This window comes from Centrocercus urophasianus, unplaced genomic scaffold, assembly GCF_019232065.1.
Source record: "Centrocercus urophasianus isolate 14NV4802_14NV808 unplaced genomic scaffold, USGS_Curo_1.0 seq_10, whole genome shotgun sequence".
Taxonomy (NCBI): domain Eukaryota; kingdom Metazoa; phylum Chordata; class Aves; order Galliformes; family Phasianidae; genus Centrocercus; species Centrocercus urophasianus.
The window spans coordinates 95,462,143-95,478,355 of record NW_024884142.1 but is presented as its reverse complement, the minus strand read 5'-3'; the positions used below and the strand labels follow the sequence as shown (position 1 = coordinate 95,478,355).

At 43.2% G+C, this 16,213-nt stretch overlaps 1 protein-coding gene across 4 annotated transcripts in view; it reads left to right on the top strand.

Moving 5' to 3' along the window:
* Positions 1 to 16,212, top strand: part of VPS54 (VPS54 subunit of GARP complex) — a 44,500-nt gene extending 28,288 nt beyond the window's left edge. For all 4 annotated transcript variants that reach the window (XM_042820045.1, XM_042820063.1, XM_042820055.1 and 1 more), the window contains 11 exons: positions 1,209 to 1,338; positions 1,783 to 1,964; positions 2,761 to 2,873; positions 4,140 to 4,203; positions 5,691 to 5,796; positions 8,123 to 8,210; positions 9,746 to 9,867; positions 9,979 to 10,059; positions 12,774 to 12,881; positions 13,595 to 13,689; positions 14,968 to 16,212. In XM_042820045.1, the coding sequence (XP_042675979.1) occupies positions 1,209 to 1,338; positions 1,783 to 1,964; positions 2,761 to 2,873; positions 4,140 to 4,203; positions 5,691 to 5,796; positions 8,123 to 8,210; positions 9,746 to 9,867; positions 9,979 to 10,059; positions 12,774 to 12,881; positions 13,595 to 13,689; positions 14,968 to 15,073 (1,195 nt within the window). In that variant the 3' untranslated portion in view covers positions 15,074 to 16,212. The remainder of the gene's footprint in view (positions 1 to 1,208; positions 1,339 to 1,782; positions 1,965 to 2,760; positions 2,874 to 4,139; positions 4,204 to 5,690; positions 5,797 to 8,122; positions 8,211 to 9,745; positions 9,868 to 9,978; positions 10,060 to 12,773; positions 12,882 to 13,594; positions 13,690 to 14,967) is intronic.
* Position 16,213: the final 1 nt, after the last annotated feature.

The following is a 16,213-nucleotide window of genomic DNA, read 5'->3' as shown; positions in this document are numbered from 1 at the left end:
TGGGCATTTCTTATTTATGGCTGTCATCAGCTACCTTTTTGAAAGAATGTGTGGGATTCAGCTGTGAGCCACTTCAAAACCCAGCATGTCTAGATATAGTTTTATGAGGCAGAGTTGAAATACCACCTCTTCTGTCATTCAGCAGGGTGAGGCAGCAAGCTGCCTGCTCGCTCCTGCTGGTTGGTACTCAAGCGTCTATCCCTGTGTTCACTTTTGCTGGGGACCTTCCTCCTCCAAATCACAAGGAATTTGAATTAAATTTGTTGCAACTGAAGTGGATTCAGGCTGTTGCATGTCCCAACACTCATCCTATGTTGGGAGGAAAACGCAATGTGGAGATGAGTTCATGGGGTTAGAGTGAGGAGAGAGGAAGGAGGAGGGAGCAGGATCCCAGCCAGTCTGGAGAGGTTAGCTAAAAATAAACCACACAGATGGAGTTCTCAAGCAACAAAAGCATTCCAAAGGCTGATTGTGAAATTTTGTTCAGAAATGGACTTGCTTCACCCCTTCTTTGTTTTCCTTTGTACCTCTGCTCCACGTTTGGAGAAGGGTAATTCATTATACAATCAGGGTACTGCTAGCCCAGTTGATGTGCTGTTGTGTCCCAGGTTTTCTCCCTCATCTCATGCTGTCAGTGCTAGCAGCCAGGCGAGACCAGAAGATTGTTATCTTAGCTGGTTAGGTGAAGGGCAGAGCTGTGCTTATGTGCTTGTTTCACAGGACAAGCCACAAAGTTATTTTTAAAAGGAAAGACTTAGGAGACTGAAGGGTAAGAAGGTAGCAGAATGATGGTTGATAAACTACAGTCATGAGAGCACAGAGCATTTATGATAGATCTTACATCTGCTTTGGTACTAAAATACCGTGTTTATCCATCATACGTTTGTGATACTCAAATGGGAGCTAGGTGATGTTTATGTCAATAAACATCAGTATTTATTGTATTAGCAATGGTTGTGTGGTTTCTTCTTTAAGTAACAGTAATTAGGACATTGAAATATAAGGACAGTTTCGTTTCATATTTGCTTGTCACAGGGACTGACGTGGCATTGACAGCAGTTTAGATGGTCCCATCTGTACAGAGTGGCTTTGGTGATTAACTGACTATGTCTGACAGCTGCTGCAAAGCTCTTTCTTCCTTGGAATTGTGAGCAGAAACACCGTTTTCTATGAATTGATGCTCAAGCAAATGGTTCTGTCATTTGTAGGATCAGCGATGACATGAAGTTGACTGAACTGGAACTGGGCAGGCTGGCAAATAACATTCAAGAGTTGTTGTATAATGCTTCTGATATCTGCCATGATCGTTCAGTCAAGTTCCTCATGGCAAGAGCAAAGGTAAGGTGCTTGGATCAGGCTTCTGGTGGAGTCTCATCCTCTGTGAGGTGTTACTACAAGTTACTGGCTTAATGAGTAAGACTCCTGAGATCGCTTTCTCAATTGGTATTAAGTAATTGTTTCCACGGTCAGTCACTTGATGTTAATTACTGCCCAGAGCCCAAGCTTTAATGTATCACATTGTTGTAAAGTAGCGTGAGTTTCGGTACTTTTCTTTTTCTTTTTAATATTCTGACTTGTTGCCTTTGAAGTTCCGTGAAGAGAATGCATAATCTATGACAAGACAGCTGTTTATACTGCAGTCTCCCTACTCTGTCCCATGTAGGATAAAAGAACGTGCCTTTAAAATACTGCTAGCCCTCAGATGTGCTGACTAGTTGACTCTTGTCTTCTCTGAATTTTTGTGGTGTTATGTCTCCTTACAGTGGGTTTCTTTGCATACAGGGTGGCTTCCTAGAGAAGCTGAATTCCAATGAGTTTGTCGCTCTTTCTCGCTTGATGGAAGGCTTTATCTTAGATACTGAGCAGATCTGTGGCAGAAAAAGTATGTCCTTGCGAGGAGCACTTCAAAGTCAAGCCAATAAATTTGTGAATAGGTTCCATGAGGAGAGGAAGACAAAGCTAAGGTATCTCTGTGTAGAAGACCTTCATGTTCTTACATGCATAATTTCAGTTCTGCACCAGGAAAACACAGATCTTTCATATGAAAACACAAATTTTCATTGCCTGGATCACTCAGAACTTTGTACTTAGGAGGGGCAGGCTGAACAGCCATTTTGAAACACAATTCTTTTCAATTGTTTTAGGCTTTTACAATGTTCAGTACAGTTTCTTTAAACTGGATTGTTCAATGGTTAAGTAAATAAGAACAGCCTATAGCTACAGGAAGAACTCAAAAGTGGTGTTGGAGGATGGGGTCTCTATCTCAGGAGTTAGTTGGGAAGGGAAGAACCTCCAAGAAAAAAAAAAAGAAAAAAAACAACCCCCACACCACAAAAATCCAACCCATACTGGGAAACAGTCTTCCCAGTAACACATACAAAGTCCTTTTGTTCTCATTCATCAAAAGCATCCAAAGTTCCAGTATTTCCATGTTGTTTTGACATTGTTTCAGTGGCATTGATCTTATAAGGACTTTTATTCCTTGCTGGGATCGTCTGCACTCTGTGATAGTTTGAATGAACAGGCTGTAAGATCTCGAGGCCAAAAGGGTGGTTTTCTGGTTTGCTACTACCAAGCATTGGGCACCTCTTTCTAATAAGGATTGATGATGTAACACTTTGGGCCACTGGCTCTTTTTATGTTACTGTAGGTTTGATTGAGCAGCACTACAGGCAAGGGAGGTGTCCAGTCAAGGTATTTTGTATTCTCATCCTCCTTTCTTTTGTCTTTGTCCTTTCTTTTTGTCTGTTTTTTTTTAAGCCTGCTCTTGGACAACGAGCGCTGGAAGCAAGCTGAAGTTCCTGCCGAGTTTCAGGATCTTGTTGATTCTGTGTCAGATGGCAGAATTTCTCTCCCTGAAAAAAAACCAACAGGTATTTTGCAGTTCTACCTTTAGCAGAATCTAAACTGGTGAGCTGCAGATGGTGCTGCTGAATGTTGATGGACGTATTCTGCTCTGTGCTTGTTTCTGTATCACGACTGGGGGGGACATCAGAAGGAAGGAAACTGACACTTTTTTGTGTGTTAGCGGTGTCGAAACTTGGGCTGACTTTAAAAGTTTATTTTTCCATTTGAATACCCACTTAAGTGTTAGCACAGGAAGGGAGCCATGTTCCCAGTAGTATTCCCAGTGTAAAGGCTTGCAGTCCATGCATAAATTTACTCTTTCACTGAAGTGCTGCGATGAACAAGGAGCATGTGCATGTGTTCAGCTCCCTTTGTGTTATGAAGTGCTTTGCACCTTTCCACTGCTTCCTCTGCCAGTTGTTCAAGTGAAAGACAGCCTTCTGGATGGCTGCTCGTGGAAGTGGAAACTTATGTACGTTCAATTATTTACCTTGTCACAGAACATTTACCTTGTTTGACCTCAGACAAGTCACTTTTTTCTCCTCGTGCTTTGTTTCCCCACATGCAGTGTGGGAATGCATAATGTATTCTTACCTGGTGGGGATTCTCATCTGCTATTGCAGCGATAAATGTCTGTGAACAGTAGGAAAGGGGAGAAAGCATACCCAGAGGGGAAGGAAGATGGCAGAGTGAGAATACAGTGATGGCATGAGGCAGAAGCCCTGTCTGCCCCTCAAAAGGAGTGCAGAAGGGATGGAAGGCACTAGGCAATACACAAATCATGGAACACTACTCCAGTGCTTGGCAGCCATTCCTCCTAAAGAAGTTCTTGCAGCTTTCTTCAAGAAGATAGGAAACTGAGAGCATCAAATTTAGCATGAAACGCTGCATCAGTAAGAGCTTCTGCTGTGAAGCCTGAGGGAAAAAGTGGTTTGAAGCTAAAATATTAATATACATAGCAAATCACTGGAGAATCTACAGTAGAAAACCTTGTAGCTTTTTCTGCTTTTTTTTCATGTGTTTCTAACATGTTGTATTTGAAGTTTCTAAATCTGTAATGACTTTGGAGGATTTCTGATGTAAAATCCCATCTGTATTCCAATAGATATGACCAGTGAGGTTGCTTATTAATTGTAATGAGTGACACAGTTTTTAACATGGATCAGTATTCCAAAGATTGATTCACTGGTTTCAAACTTGAGCAAGGGAATGCCTGATTTCTAGAAACTAGCATTTTTTTGTACTAGTTCTTAGGTCAACTCATCCTTTTCCTTTATTGCTAAAATCTTTAGGTGCTGAAGAAAGGAAGCCAACTGAATTCCTTATTGTTGAAGGACAAAAATATGCAACAGTTGGGTAAGAGGCACTTTTCCCTTACCAGTGGATTAGTTGGCAAGTGTTTTGGGGTAGAACTGTGATGAATACTAATAGCTCTAGCAACCTTATTTAAATAGAAAGAAAACCTTTCCTTTCACAGATTAGTTTCCTTTTAGTTCCTGAACAGTTTTAAAGCATCACAAGCTCTTCTGTATTATTAAAACACTGTTTTTTCTCTGAAAGACTGGACTGAAATTTACGGTTTTATTTGATTTTTTTGCAATTTTCTCATGAAAATACTTGTTCATGAAAATATAGATTTATTGTTATAGCATGATGTTTTTATTTCTCACAATATGGGTTGTCTCTGGCAAAATACACAAGTCCTGTACAGATTGATTCCTTATTTTACTCAGAATAAAAAATAGAAGATAAGGCTTTCTCAGAAGCTGCAATCCATATTTCTTTGTAGCCTGATTGCTTTGGTTTGAAAGTACTTTCTTGCAGCTAGCTGGCTATATCAGTGATATTTTAAAATATGTGGCACTCCCATATTTCTTTCATTCAGAAGCATTCTGTGTTTCCAAAGACAGAGAGGCTTAAGTGTTAAATATGCCTGGGAGCGTTTGGTTTTTTCAGAAGGGAGTAAAACCTGGAAGATCTCACTTTCCAGAGTCCTGACATAATTTACCCCAAACTTCAATGGAAAAGTACTGATCTACATAAAGTCTTGGACCAGCTCTCATTTCGTGAGTTGCTTTGTGATGATGTGCCATTGTTCAATGAGAAACAGAAGCTGGTGGCTCAGAACTTCAGTGCCAGAAAGAGAATTTCAGGTCAAGTAGGAAGGAGTGTTTGAACGTGCTTCAAAGGATGAAGTTGCTCACTAGGCTGTGTATTTGATAGTTAATCTCTGCTAATTTGAAGCTTTATTTTTAGCTCTGTGAACCAATTCCCATTGGTGCAACATGCTGTTCTGCACACTGTTACGTACAATTTCATTGTATTTAATCAAATGCATTCACCAGAAAAAGCCTAGATGTTCCCCCAGGATTCTCCAGGTGTTTATTTGCAGCGATTGATCTCTTTTTGGCTCCTCAGTACCCACTGCATCCTTTTCAGTGGTTATTGTTTTCTATAGGCTATGCTTTTTTTGTGCTTGCTCAAAGTTGGCCAGTTAAACAATATTATAAGAGAGGAGCTTTAGATTTTCCCCAGATGACATCTGCATGGAGACTTCTAGTTCCACAGTAATTATTTCTGGAGATGAAAAAGTTATGCCTAATGAACACCAGAAGCTTTCTTACCTGTATGTTAAGTACTTTTTCTACACATTTCCCACTGAAACAGGTATTCTTTATATATCTTTTTTTTGTTCCACCTGTACCTCAGATTAGTTCGGGGCACATTCAACGCTATCATTTCCAGCATTAGGTGGCTTTCTGTCAGTCTGACTGGCCTGTTTGTTGTTTTTTGACTTCATCTGTGCACAGAGATAACGTATTTGGCTGTTTCCTCTCTTGTAGGACAGTATTGCTGTTAATAAGAATAATCCTGGAGTACTGCCAGTGCGTGGATAACATTCCTTCCATCACCACCGACATGCTCACCCGCCTGTCTGATTTACTGAAGGTATGAGTCCAAATGTGCTGTCTGTGCCAGATTAGAGTATTCAGGGCAGTGAACATGTCTTACTCTAACGTTTCACGTGCTTTTACAACTTGGTGAAAAGGATGGAAATGATCTAGAAACGATTGCATTTGTTACTGTGCCATGAGGTAGGCCTTTAAGGTAAGGGCACTGACGGTGCAATTTGCTGTGTCCAGAAGGCTGTTGTTCTTCTCGTTCACCAGGGATGGTCTGAGATCCCATCTTCTAGTGTTTGCAATGGCTGCAAGTATATTTTACATAAAACGGGCTGAAAGAGATGGAAACGGACCCGGGGAGATGGGCCTTTAAATAGTATCCTTCTGTTGGTGGCCCATATCTGAATAACCAGACACAGAAATGCTTCCTGTGGTCATCATTTGTGTTCATCCACAAACCTTCCCTCTTAAATGCCATTCAAGTGGAATCCAGTCAGTCTGGGACTGGGAATGTTCCTCTTTTTACTAAATCTGCTGCTTCGCACAGGACTTGCAGCACCTTTGTGCAGGCAGGCAGAACAGCAGCAACTGCCTCAGGCTTAAGCACATTTGCATCTGTGTTACTTCTTTCTCCCTTCCATTTCTTGTTATTGCTCAAGATAAACGATTCATGTTTTGTTGCTTGGTACCCAAACATGATGTGCAGTTTAGTTGTTGTAATTCCTAACTCTGTGACAATAAGATGACCATCTGAGAGGTGACAAAGGCAGCTAGCAAAAACAAAAGCACATTTCTTTATGCTTTGGACAAAATAAGGGCCACTCAAAGGTGTCCTTGCGGGTCACTACTGTTTATTTGACAACTGTCAAAGCTAGCAGGCTTTGAAGGTAGCAAGAGTACTCAGTGATTGCAAACTGTGAAGTGGTTGCTGGACGATTAAACTTGGCTGTGGCTGTAACCAGAGTGAAGTGACACTGTGAGTGAACAGAAACACAGCCATCATCACTGGAGTTAAGCTGGCACAGACGAGAAGGTTTGCAGCCACAGTGCCAGAATGGAGAAATACTTTCCTCCGAACAGTCACAAGGAGGAGGTGTTGCTCTAACCTGAGCTAAATACCTCAGAGGGCTGAGGCTGTGTAGGATGTCTGTCTTTAGCTCAGTGGATGTACTTCCAAAGTCCACCAGGAGGCACAAGAAAAGGTCCTGCTTTTCAGGGCGAAAAGAGGAAATGGATGTCATACAGCTTCACATCCTGACCACTACCAGCGAGCAGAGTAGGTGATGCCACTGTCAGATCAGGAACCACGTGTGGCTCTGGTTCTGTTGTTAGCACTAAGTATGAGTTGCTCTTCTGGCCCCGCTCCATTCACACTACATCCTCTGTAGTCCTGAGTTCTGTCACTAGCTTCAGGCAGTAGACAGAAAAATTCTTTCCTATTTTTACACAGGGAAGGTTGAAATTTTGGGTTTTGTTCTCATGTTATTGCGAATAAGGAGCTGTGAAGCAGAGTTGTGATAACGGGGGGGGGGCCCCCCCCCAAAAAAAAAAAGATTAGGAACTCAAATAAAAATTTCCTTCCTCTGTGAAGGAAATGCACTGTGTTACACAGAGAAGCTGCAGGAGGGCGGCCTTGCCACAAGTACTTGTGAATCTTACATCAGGTACAGGAAAAAGGGTCAGCTCTTGGTGGGTTTAGCCTCCTGACTTCCAGTCCCATGCCATCAGTGTAGCTGTGTTCAGATGTGAGCCCTGGAATTCCTGCTGTCCCTCTGGAGCAGGGATCAGGGACAACAGGAATGGTTTTTCCATCTCTACTGCATCATGCAACCCGGTCTGGGGTGGCTTGGGTCTTGAGCTGGGCCAAGAAACAGAATTCCTAAGACAGAATATGCTAAGAGGAGCTCTCTTACTGTCCCAGAGAGCCTGTTGGCCTGTGTCCATTTAATAACATTTCTCTCTTGGAGCTACATTAGGAAGATCAAGTAACAAGTCTTCTAATATACCTGAAGTTGCTCTACGCCCGCTTTTTGACATGACTGAACATTTTCTGTGTGGCATTTCTTAGATTTCCAAGTTCTGTGGTGTAAGTAATGCAAATTCACCCACCTCAGCAGTAGTGATTGATGCTTTCAAGTTCTTCTGTATGGTAAGCAGTGTGAAAGGTGTGGAGCCAGAAACTCATTCTGATGTTTTCCATTCCGGTATTACATTTTTACTTTGTCCTTTCTACTGTAGCTCTTAAGATTCTTTTTTTTTAATGTTACAGTATATTTTTACTAACAGTATTTCTCCTTTTGATGAAGGGAGCATACATCTGCATACACAGCCAGCGTATCTTTTTGTTGTCTTTTCTTTTTTATGTCTCATAGTATTTCAACTCTCGAAGCTGCCAGCTGGTGCTTGGAGCTGGTGCATTACAAGTTGTTGGATTGAAAACAATCACTACAAAAAATTTAGGTATGTGTTTCTGTATTTAAGGCATCAGTTGTTATACTCCTGCCTATTTTAAGAAGTGTTCAGTGGATTTTTTTGTTGATGTTAAGGATGAGCTACGTTTGTGTTGTGGTACTTGGTGTGGAACGCAGGGTGATAAAACCTTGCTTATTTGAGGGTAAAACATGTACAAAAGCTAACTGCCTGTGCAAGAGGTGCATGAAAATCCATCCAGTCTACCAGAATGCTTTGACTATAAAGCTCCACTGTGTTAGGTGAGAGAAACCAACAGGCTGGCAGGTTTGCCATGAAAATGTTCTGACTGTGGGAAACTGTGGGAAGTTACTCTTCCATTGGTGACTTTGGCATGTGTGTGTGCTGTGCAGAGCTTGGGTCTGCAGATGGATGGTGTAGGCAGAGGGCTCAGCCAGACACCAGCCTCCCCCTGTGTTTTGCTGAGCTGTGCCATCCTGTCTGCCCTGTGGTGCTGCTTTGGAACAGTGTGTCCACAGACAGCTCCTGTGGCTTGTAACCACACGTAGGTAAAACACAACATGATTTCTGTGGGTGGCTGTGAACCAAATAGTAAGTCTTTATGTGGTTGAGTGTCTCCATGCAGCCAGGTAATTTAGGGCTTTCTGTGCTGGATCCAAACTCAGATTTGAGCTTTAGATTGTGCAGTTATTCAGCTGAATTGACAGCCCAAAGTTACCTGCCTGGGCTGCTCCAGCTGCTGCAGAAGCAAGGGAGAGCTAAATGCACAGCTTCATGCTGCAGGAAAGCCTGGTTGTACTCAAGGAACCCCCAATCCAAGTTTTAAACTGTTTCCTGAAATGAAGAGCCTTTAGCAATGGGTTGAGGCAAGAGCCTGTTCCTGTATTTTGGGGTGCAATGATTACCAGCTAAGAGGTCAGCTTGAGGAGGGTGGATCCAGAGGCTCCCCTGGGGGGTCACTGGCCATAGTTGTTGGAGCAGGCACAATGAGCAGAGAGAAGCTGGGTCCAGCTTTTGGCTCCAGGCTTGGCCAGCACAGTGACCACACTGGCACCACCATGTCCTGCTGCTGGCTCTGACCCTGTGTGCTCAGGAGTAGCTCGGTGTTGGGAACCCTGAGGGCACACAGGCAGGAGCTGGTTGCAGGCAGCTCGGTGCTGGCAGGGCAGTGTTTGTGTACATCATATGGGGGTGAAACATCGGTGCCTTGGGAATGTGGCTGCTGAGGTTAGGTGGCTGCTGAGTCAGGTCTTCTGAGATCTCTCTGGTGTGTGTGTGTGCTCAGGGCTCCAAATACCAAGTAGGCACTGAAGGCCTCTTGTAAAACTGGTCCCTTATTCTGTATGTTACCGCAGCTGGGTGTGAATAGGCAGGTGCTTGTGTGGCCTCTTCACTGGGTGGGCTCCTCCAATGGAAATAAATGCTTCCCCCCTTCCTTGTATTGTTTTAAAGCACACTAAATTGTGTTTAGATCTATCTTATTCATGTTAAAGGAGATGCAGTCTATACAGAATGACTCTTCTTGTGTACTAATTGCTTTTCCTCTCTCAATTCTGGATTTACAGCCCTTTCTTCACGTTGCCTACAGCTAATCGTACACTACATTCCTATTATCAGGGCTCATTTTGAAGCTCGGCTGCAGCCAAAGCAGTTTAGCATGCTCAGGCACTTTGACCACATTACAAAGGTAACTCTTCTGACATTTCCCAATTAAGCAGGAAGTTCTGCTTCTTAGTTGTGCTCTGAAAAATATGAATGTCATTAGATATTAAATAAAACCTACTTTCTCTCATTACAGGATTATCACGACCACATAGCTGAAATCTCAGCAAAGCTCGTTGCCATCATGGATAGCTTATTTGACAAACTGTTATCCAAGGTAATGACTTACAGAAATAATTAGACACTCTAAATTGCTGTTGGAGGCCTCACTGTAGCGCCTGGTTGTTGCAAATGAATCTTAAACTTTCTTCATCAGTGGCTGTTAGAATTCTTCTATATGCACAAAGCTGTGTTGCATCGTGCATTTCTGCCTCAACACTTGTCACATGGGTGTCATTCAGCTTCCTCCTCCCTTCCCCCAGATGGTTCCTTTACTTCTGTACCAGATGTGATCAGGCTGGTGCAGATGCTCTGCCTGTGCCATGCAGGAACTGAAGTGCCCTGCTTCTCTGGGCAGTGCTACCCACCAATGGCTTGTCTGCGGCCAGGCTGCTGCCCCCTGCCTCTCCCCAAAAAAGCTGGTTCCCCTTCCCCGCTCTTCCTGATGGTACCTCATTTCCTGCAGCTGAGGAAACAGAACAATCTACCAAGGGGGGAGAGTTTTTTTGCGAAGAAGGATCAAACCATTGCTAGGGCTGCAAGCCTGGGCGCTGCAAGTCTGCACTTAGAGGGTCCTGCTGTGCAGCAGAGCTGATAGCTGTGCCATTAAATGCTCTTAGTGTTTCACAAGTGTCTGTCAGCTGAACTGATCTGTCCTGGGCAGGATCCAGTTCCTGGCTCACCTAGAAGCAGAGAACACTGCACTCCTTGGGGCTGTGGAAGAGAATGCCCTTAGGTGGGGTCTGCTGGGCCTGCTAATTTGGTGGAGAAACTCTTAAAGCTTAGTGGTTTCCTATGGGTCTTATGCTCCTGTTGGGCTTATGCGTGTAAAAAGATGTTTATGCCCTTTTCTAAGTATGCAAACAGTGCTCTGTTCCCTGTACAAAATAGCAGTTCTATGTAGAAACGTGGCTTTTTGATCACTTTTTGTCATCTTCCTCTTGAAAGTGAAAGATAAATGCAAGAACTTTGGTTACCATTACTAACCAAGTTAGCCCACAGCACGTCAGTAACACTATTTTTGTTTTTGATGGTAATTATTAAGTATCCATCTCCTGCTGTCCTTCCATCTTTCCAGCCTGTTCACATCTTGTGAGCTGGCAGGATATAAGAACTGTGAATATTCCTGTATTTTAAAGGTCTGAAAGGCTTGGGTGAGAGTGCCTGGCTCGTGTGAATGCTACCCACAGAGGACAGAAGAGGAGACCATGTGTTGGTTTGCCTCCCTTCCTAACATTTCCCATAATTCGGTTCATCTTGTTCCTGCGGTGATGAAATCTTGGCACTGAAGGCAGTGATGAACATAAAAACTTGGGAAATTTGCAAACAGGCAAACTGTGCATCCATGCCAGTATCTTCTTTGGGTGACTTACAGATAAAATGGTCATCTGCTTTCAAATGTGCAAATCTAAAAGGGTGAGCAAGTGAGTTTCATGGCAGTGCCATGTCCAGAGTGGTTTAAAACCAGATTGCACAGTCTAGGAGACACGCTGCTTTGAACAAGAGGAACAGTTTAGCCCAGTCGTTAGTGCTGGCCTGGTCCTTGTTACTTTTGTTTCTCTGAGCCCCAGGGGGCAGGAGCCCTGCTCACACCATCCCACTGCAGTGAGGCTGTGTGCTCTGCGCGGATCCTGGCATCTCTGTTGGCTTTGGCACGGAGTTAAAACAAGAAAGGGTGGTGTAACAGTTCTAAAAATCCCTCTTTTCAAACTGATTGAAAGGGTGCGTGTTCGTGGAAAAAACCCAGGTGGAGTTCTTAGCTTCTCTTCCAACTTGCTGCTGTGTGACTGTCAGCAAAGAAGAGCGGTACATTCGTCTGATCCCCGCTGCTGTTACCTGCTGTTGACCTTAGCTGGAGATGAAAACGGGCAGCTACTCGCAGCGCTGGGCTCAAGTTTCCTCCTGCTGCTGTTACCCTGTCACAATGAGCAGTTTGTCTGTAGTCCCACAGGGGCCGTTGCTGCAGCTTGCCAGTTCCCTTCGGCTTTGTACTGTACTGGTGAATTGTAAGTCATGGGTTGCCCAATTCTAATGTCTTGAGGCACCCACGTGCTGTGTGGAGAGCAGGGCTCCTGGGGTACTAAGCACTGTTTCTGCTGCTTCTCCTGTTAGTCATTGGTTTGGCTTCTCCTTAAAGGCTTTTTCAGAACTCCCCATTTCGTTTCTTCCCTTTCATCTCCCACTCACGCAAGCTTTGTTCTGTTTCACAATTCAGACTAGCGTACAAGCGAGCATCTCCTCCTGTTTCTTAGTCCCAGTGAGTCAGCTCTTCCTCTGAATGGTGCAAGGCTCTGTGGAGATAGCAAAGGTGACCGTGGGTGTTTAACCCAGGCCTGTGCCAGCACAGCCTCTCCATCAGCACCTGAAGTGCTGCCTTTGCTGCCGGCATAGTTTTTCCAGCTACTTCAAAAATCACATTCCAATCTTCTGTTTGCAGAGTAGGGATGTAAATAATCTTAGAGGAGTAGATTCCTTTGGTGGAGTGCTCTAAGATTAGAGATGAAGGTGGAAATGTTCAGATTTCATGCTGGTTTGAGTGTGTTTATAAAATAAAGCAGGAATTGCTAAAAGATGGATTGATGGATTGTGTGATGATCCTTGAGTGACTAGCACCAGATCGTGCCAGGAGCCCCTTTCCATTTGTGCTAAGTTAAATGGAATTCACGATAGCAGCAGCAGCACCACAGAGCTTCCACTGGCTGTTGGAAATTCTCCTGTATAAACTGCTCTACAGGGACAGAAAGGAATAACCGGTTTTGCTTTTATTTCCAGTATGAAGTGAAAGCTCCTGTTCCTTCAGCATGCTTCAGAAATATCTGCAAGCAAATGGCAAAGATGCATGAAGCTATATATGATCTCCTTCCCGAGGAACAAACTCAGGTGAGTGTTACTTTTGAAATCCATGTGACACCTCTCTTGCAAATGCACGAGCACTCTGTAACAAGAGAGACTTCTGCTTTATCTGCACGGGGTGGGATTCTGAGTTTTGGCAAAACCTACACACAGCCCTTGTTGGGAATTCTTCTGTCACACACTGCTCATAGAGGGTGGGTTTCGGAGGTTTCAAATGTGTTATGCAGCTAGTTTGTACCAGATGGCCTTTCTCATGTTTTGCTGCAGTTAGTGCTACTGCAGAGTTGTAAATCTAAGGACAGGAAGGACTGGTAGAATCGCTGAATGTGCTGAATTGTAGTTTCTCTTTTACACTAAATTAAATGTTCCCTTCAGATTGCTTTTTGCACTTCCTCTTGGAGGGGAAAAATAAAAGAGACTCTAAATGGTTATAGTGCAGGAAAAAGATGAATTCTCTTCTTCTAGCAATTTCTAGATGCTTCAGACAACAGGGAAGAAAAAATAAATAAAACTGTCCTTTAAGTGCAACACGTAAGAAATAAGAAAGAGTGTGTTCTGTCCTGTATGCTATGGTATATTGTAGTGGCCAGCTAGACTAGGAGGAGGAAGGCCTGGCAGATGGGAAAAGCACATGAAATTGCATGAACGAGACTGAAGGTTAGTGGGAGTCGAGATGTTTGCAGTGTATTGTCTGTAGGCAATGGCATGGCTCCTCATTCAGTTTGGTTTGTTTCTTCTAGATCTTGTTTTTAAGAATTAATGCAAGCTACAAACTTCATCTGAAAAGGCAGCTGGCCCATCTAAATGTAGTCAATGATGGAGGACCTCAGAATGGGTAAGTATCCACATTTCTTTTTTTATGCTGAGTGATTTAAACGGGAAAGCCTTGTCTTATACAAGAATTTATAGGAGAATGCAGCCACACTCCATGTTTTGGTATTCATTTGGAGTTTTTTTACACTGAAGAACATGACTTGTGCTTTTTGTGCCTATGAGAATGCAGTCAGCTTGCTAAGAGGTTGGGGAGCCAGGCATTGAATTCAGCCAGCCTACCCTCATGGAACAAAGCATTGTGTTAGGTTGAAGAAGTCAGAGAAAGAAGTTAGTAAACATTCTGAAATGTTGCTGGAATGAGAAATACTTTTGTTTCTGTCCAACTGACTCTTTCATGTTTTGCATGAGCTTATTCCTATTAGTTTATCTGTAGTTGTGATGTAGTTGCACAACACCAAGTTGCTTAGTAGGAGAGGCCGACAAGCTTACTGAATGGCAGTGAGGCCACAGCAGCCCAGCTGTGAGATCGGAGCACCCAGGGAGTGTTCTTGGCATGTTTTATCTGTCCTGAATCATGTGCTGTCATGTCTTCGTGCTGCTGCCTTCGTTCTTGTGCAATGCCTGCAGCTGAAGAGCCTAAAAGAGCCCCCTTCTGAGAACAGGGTCCTCTGATACCCCAGTGCTGTATTTCCCAGCACAATCACCCTCCCATCACAGGGGTCCCTCATCTCCAGCTGGAAATGAATGCCCCAGGTCTCTTTCTTTCACAGCAGCTATTTCCTCTGGAATAAACTCCAAAGAAGTAGTTAAGGCCATTTGAGAAGGAAAATATCGAACAGTGAATTTTACTTGCTGTTGTTCCAGCAACCTTCACTGACGTCGTTTTTAATGTGCTTTTCTGATTCTCATCCTACTTTAAAATGCTTGTTTTTGTAACAACAGTAATAGTTCAGCACTGTTAATCTTGGTTAATTCTTTGCTATGAAATGCAACTTTTATTCCTATGTGGTGCTGCTTTCCAACTAGAATTACTATGCCTGTGTTTCTGTCACCCCCCGCTGAATTTTTGGAACTTGCTGTTTAATCTGCCTTCCCTAACAGCCAGCTTTTACATCAGGCAGTAATTGCGAGTTGTGCACTTTGGCTCTTGTAAGATAAACCTTCTCCAGAGCACTGAGTTTTGAACTGGTACTTAATGTACTTAATCCAAGCAAAGTATTTAAAGATGTGTCGTCGTAACTGGTTGCCTGATTCATAAATAACCTCTCGTTGTCTTTCTAAATATTGGTGGTAGATTCACTAAGCTCAGGTGCTAACGTTGGTGCGCGTTTCAATGCAGACTGGTTACGTCAGATGTAGCTTTCTACACTGGAAACCTTCAAGCTCTGAAAGGCCTTAACAACTTAGACCTAAACATGGCTGAAATTTGGGAGCAGAAGAGGTGATAATCCACTGGGAGCAGTCACTTGGCTCTGACAACAGACCGACTTTCTTCTAAGAAGCGTGACGACTGTGAGGTGAATACTGAAGAACAGAGTCCAAGAAAGGACACTATTGATAGCTGGGGAAACTAGGCTCAGAGGGAGCTGCAGGGAGTGATCTTTCGGTGTCCTTCAGCAAGAAACAAGTGATCAGCTGTCTGTGCAATGTTTTTCGTTCTCTCTGGAAACAGACTCAGGTTTCTTTGGACCAAATCCAAAAGAACACATAGCTGTAACACAGCTGTAGTTGTCTAGAATGCTCTGTATATCTTTATATTAAAAAGATGCTTTGCATTTCTTCTAGTGCAATGGAATTCACACGGTGTCCCACCTTATTTAATGATGGTACAACATAAAAAGAAAAAAGATCTTGCAGTTGGAACTCTGTAGAAAATGTTTTTCTCTATAAAAGTATACTGTTCCAAAATTTATTTTTTTACAGAACTTTATATGAATAAATGTCTTTTGCTTGCATATAGGATTCAGAGTTGTTAGGGAGCAGTCCTGTTTCAGGGTACTTCTCACAGCTGAGCTCTGCACTGCCGGCTGAAGAGGAGACTTTCTAAAAATGCGCCTGTTCACTGAAGCCATCACTGCAGGATGGATTTGTGCATTGATTGGAACCTGAAGGAAGTAAAAAGGCTGATGTGTGGATGGCTTCCTGCAGCTACCCCACCGCTGACTGGGCACTGCCACTTACACTAGGGTAAGTACAGTCAGTTTTTCCACTATTGAGCCCCCCTTTTAAAGATAAAACAGCTCTATAGAGACAGAGGAGGACACAGAAAATGGGGCAGGAAGCATTTTAATGTTTTTAGGCTGCTCATAAAGGTTGTACCCTTAAGGAAGGTGCAACTGAAATTAAGAGGTTTTTTTTATACTACCTTTTAAGACTGGATGCTGCCAGTACTAAGTAAAAGTGCCTGTGTATTTCACCTCACACCTCTTTACCTGAACGGTCTGAGTGCCTAACCCTGTGATGATGATGTATGATGGAATTGTCTTACAGTGTGTGTGTGCCTATGGTTTCTTCAGACAGGCATGCTTATCTGTTAGCATAACAGATGTCATTAATTGTCAGTCAAAATAAAGCTATAAAATCAC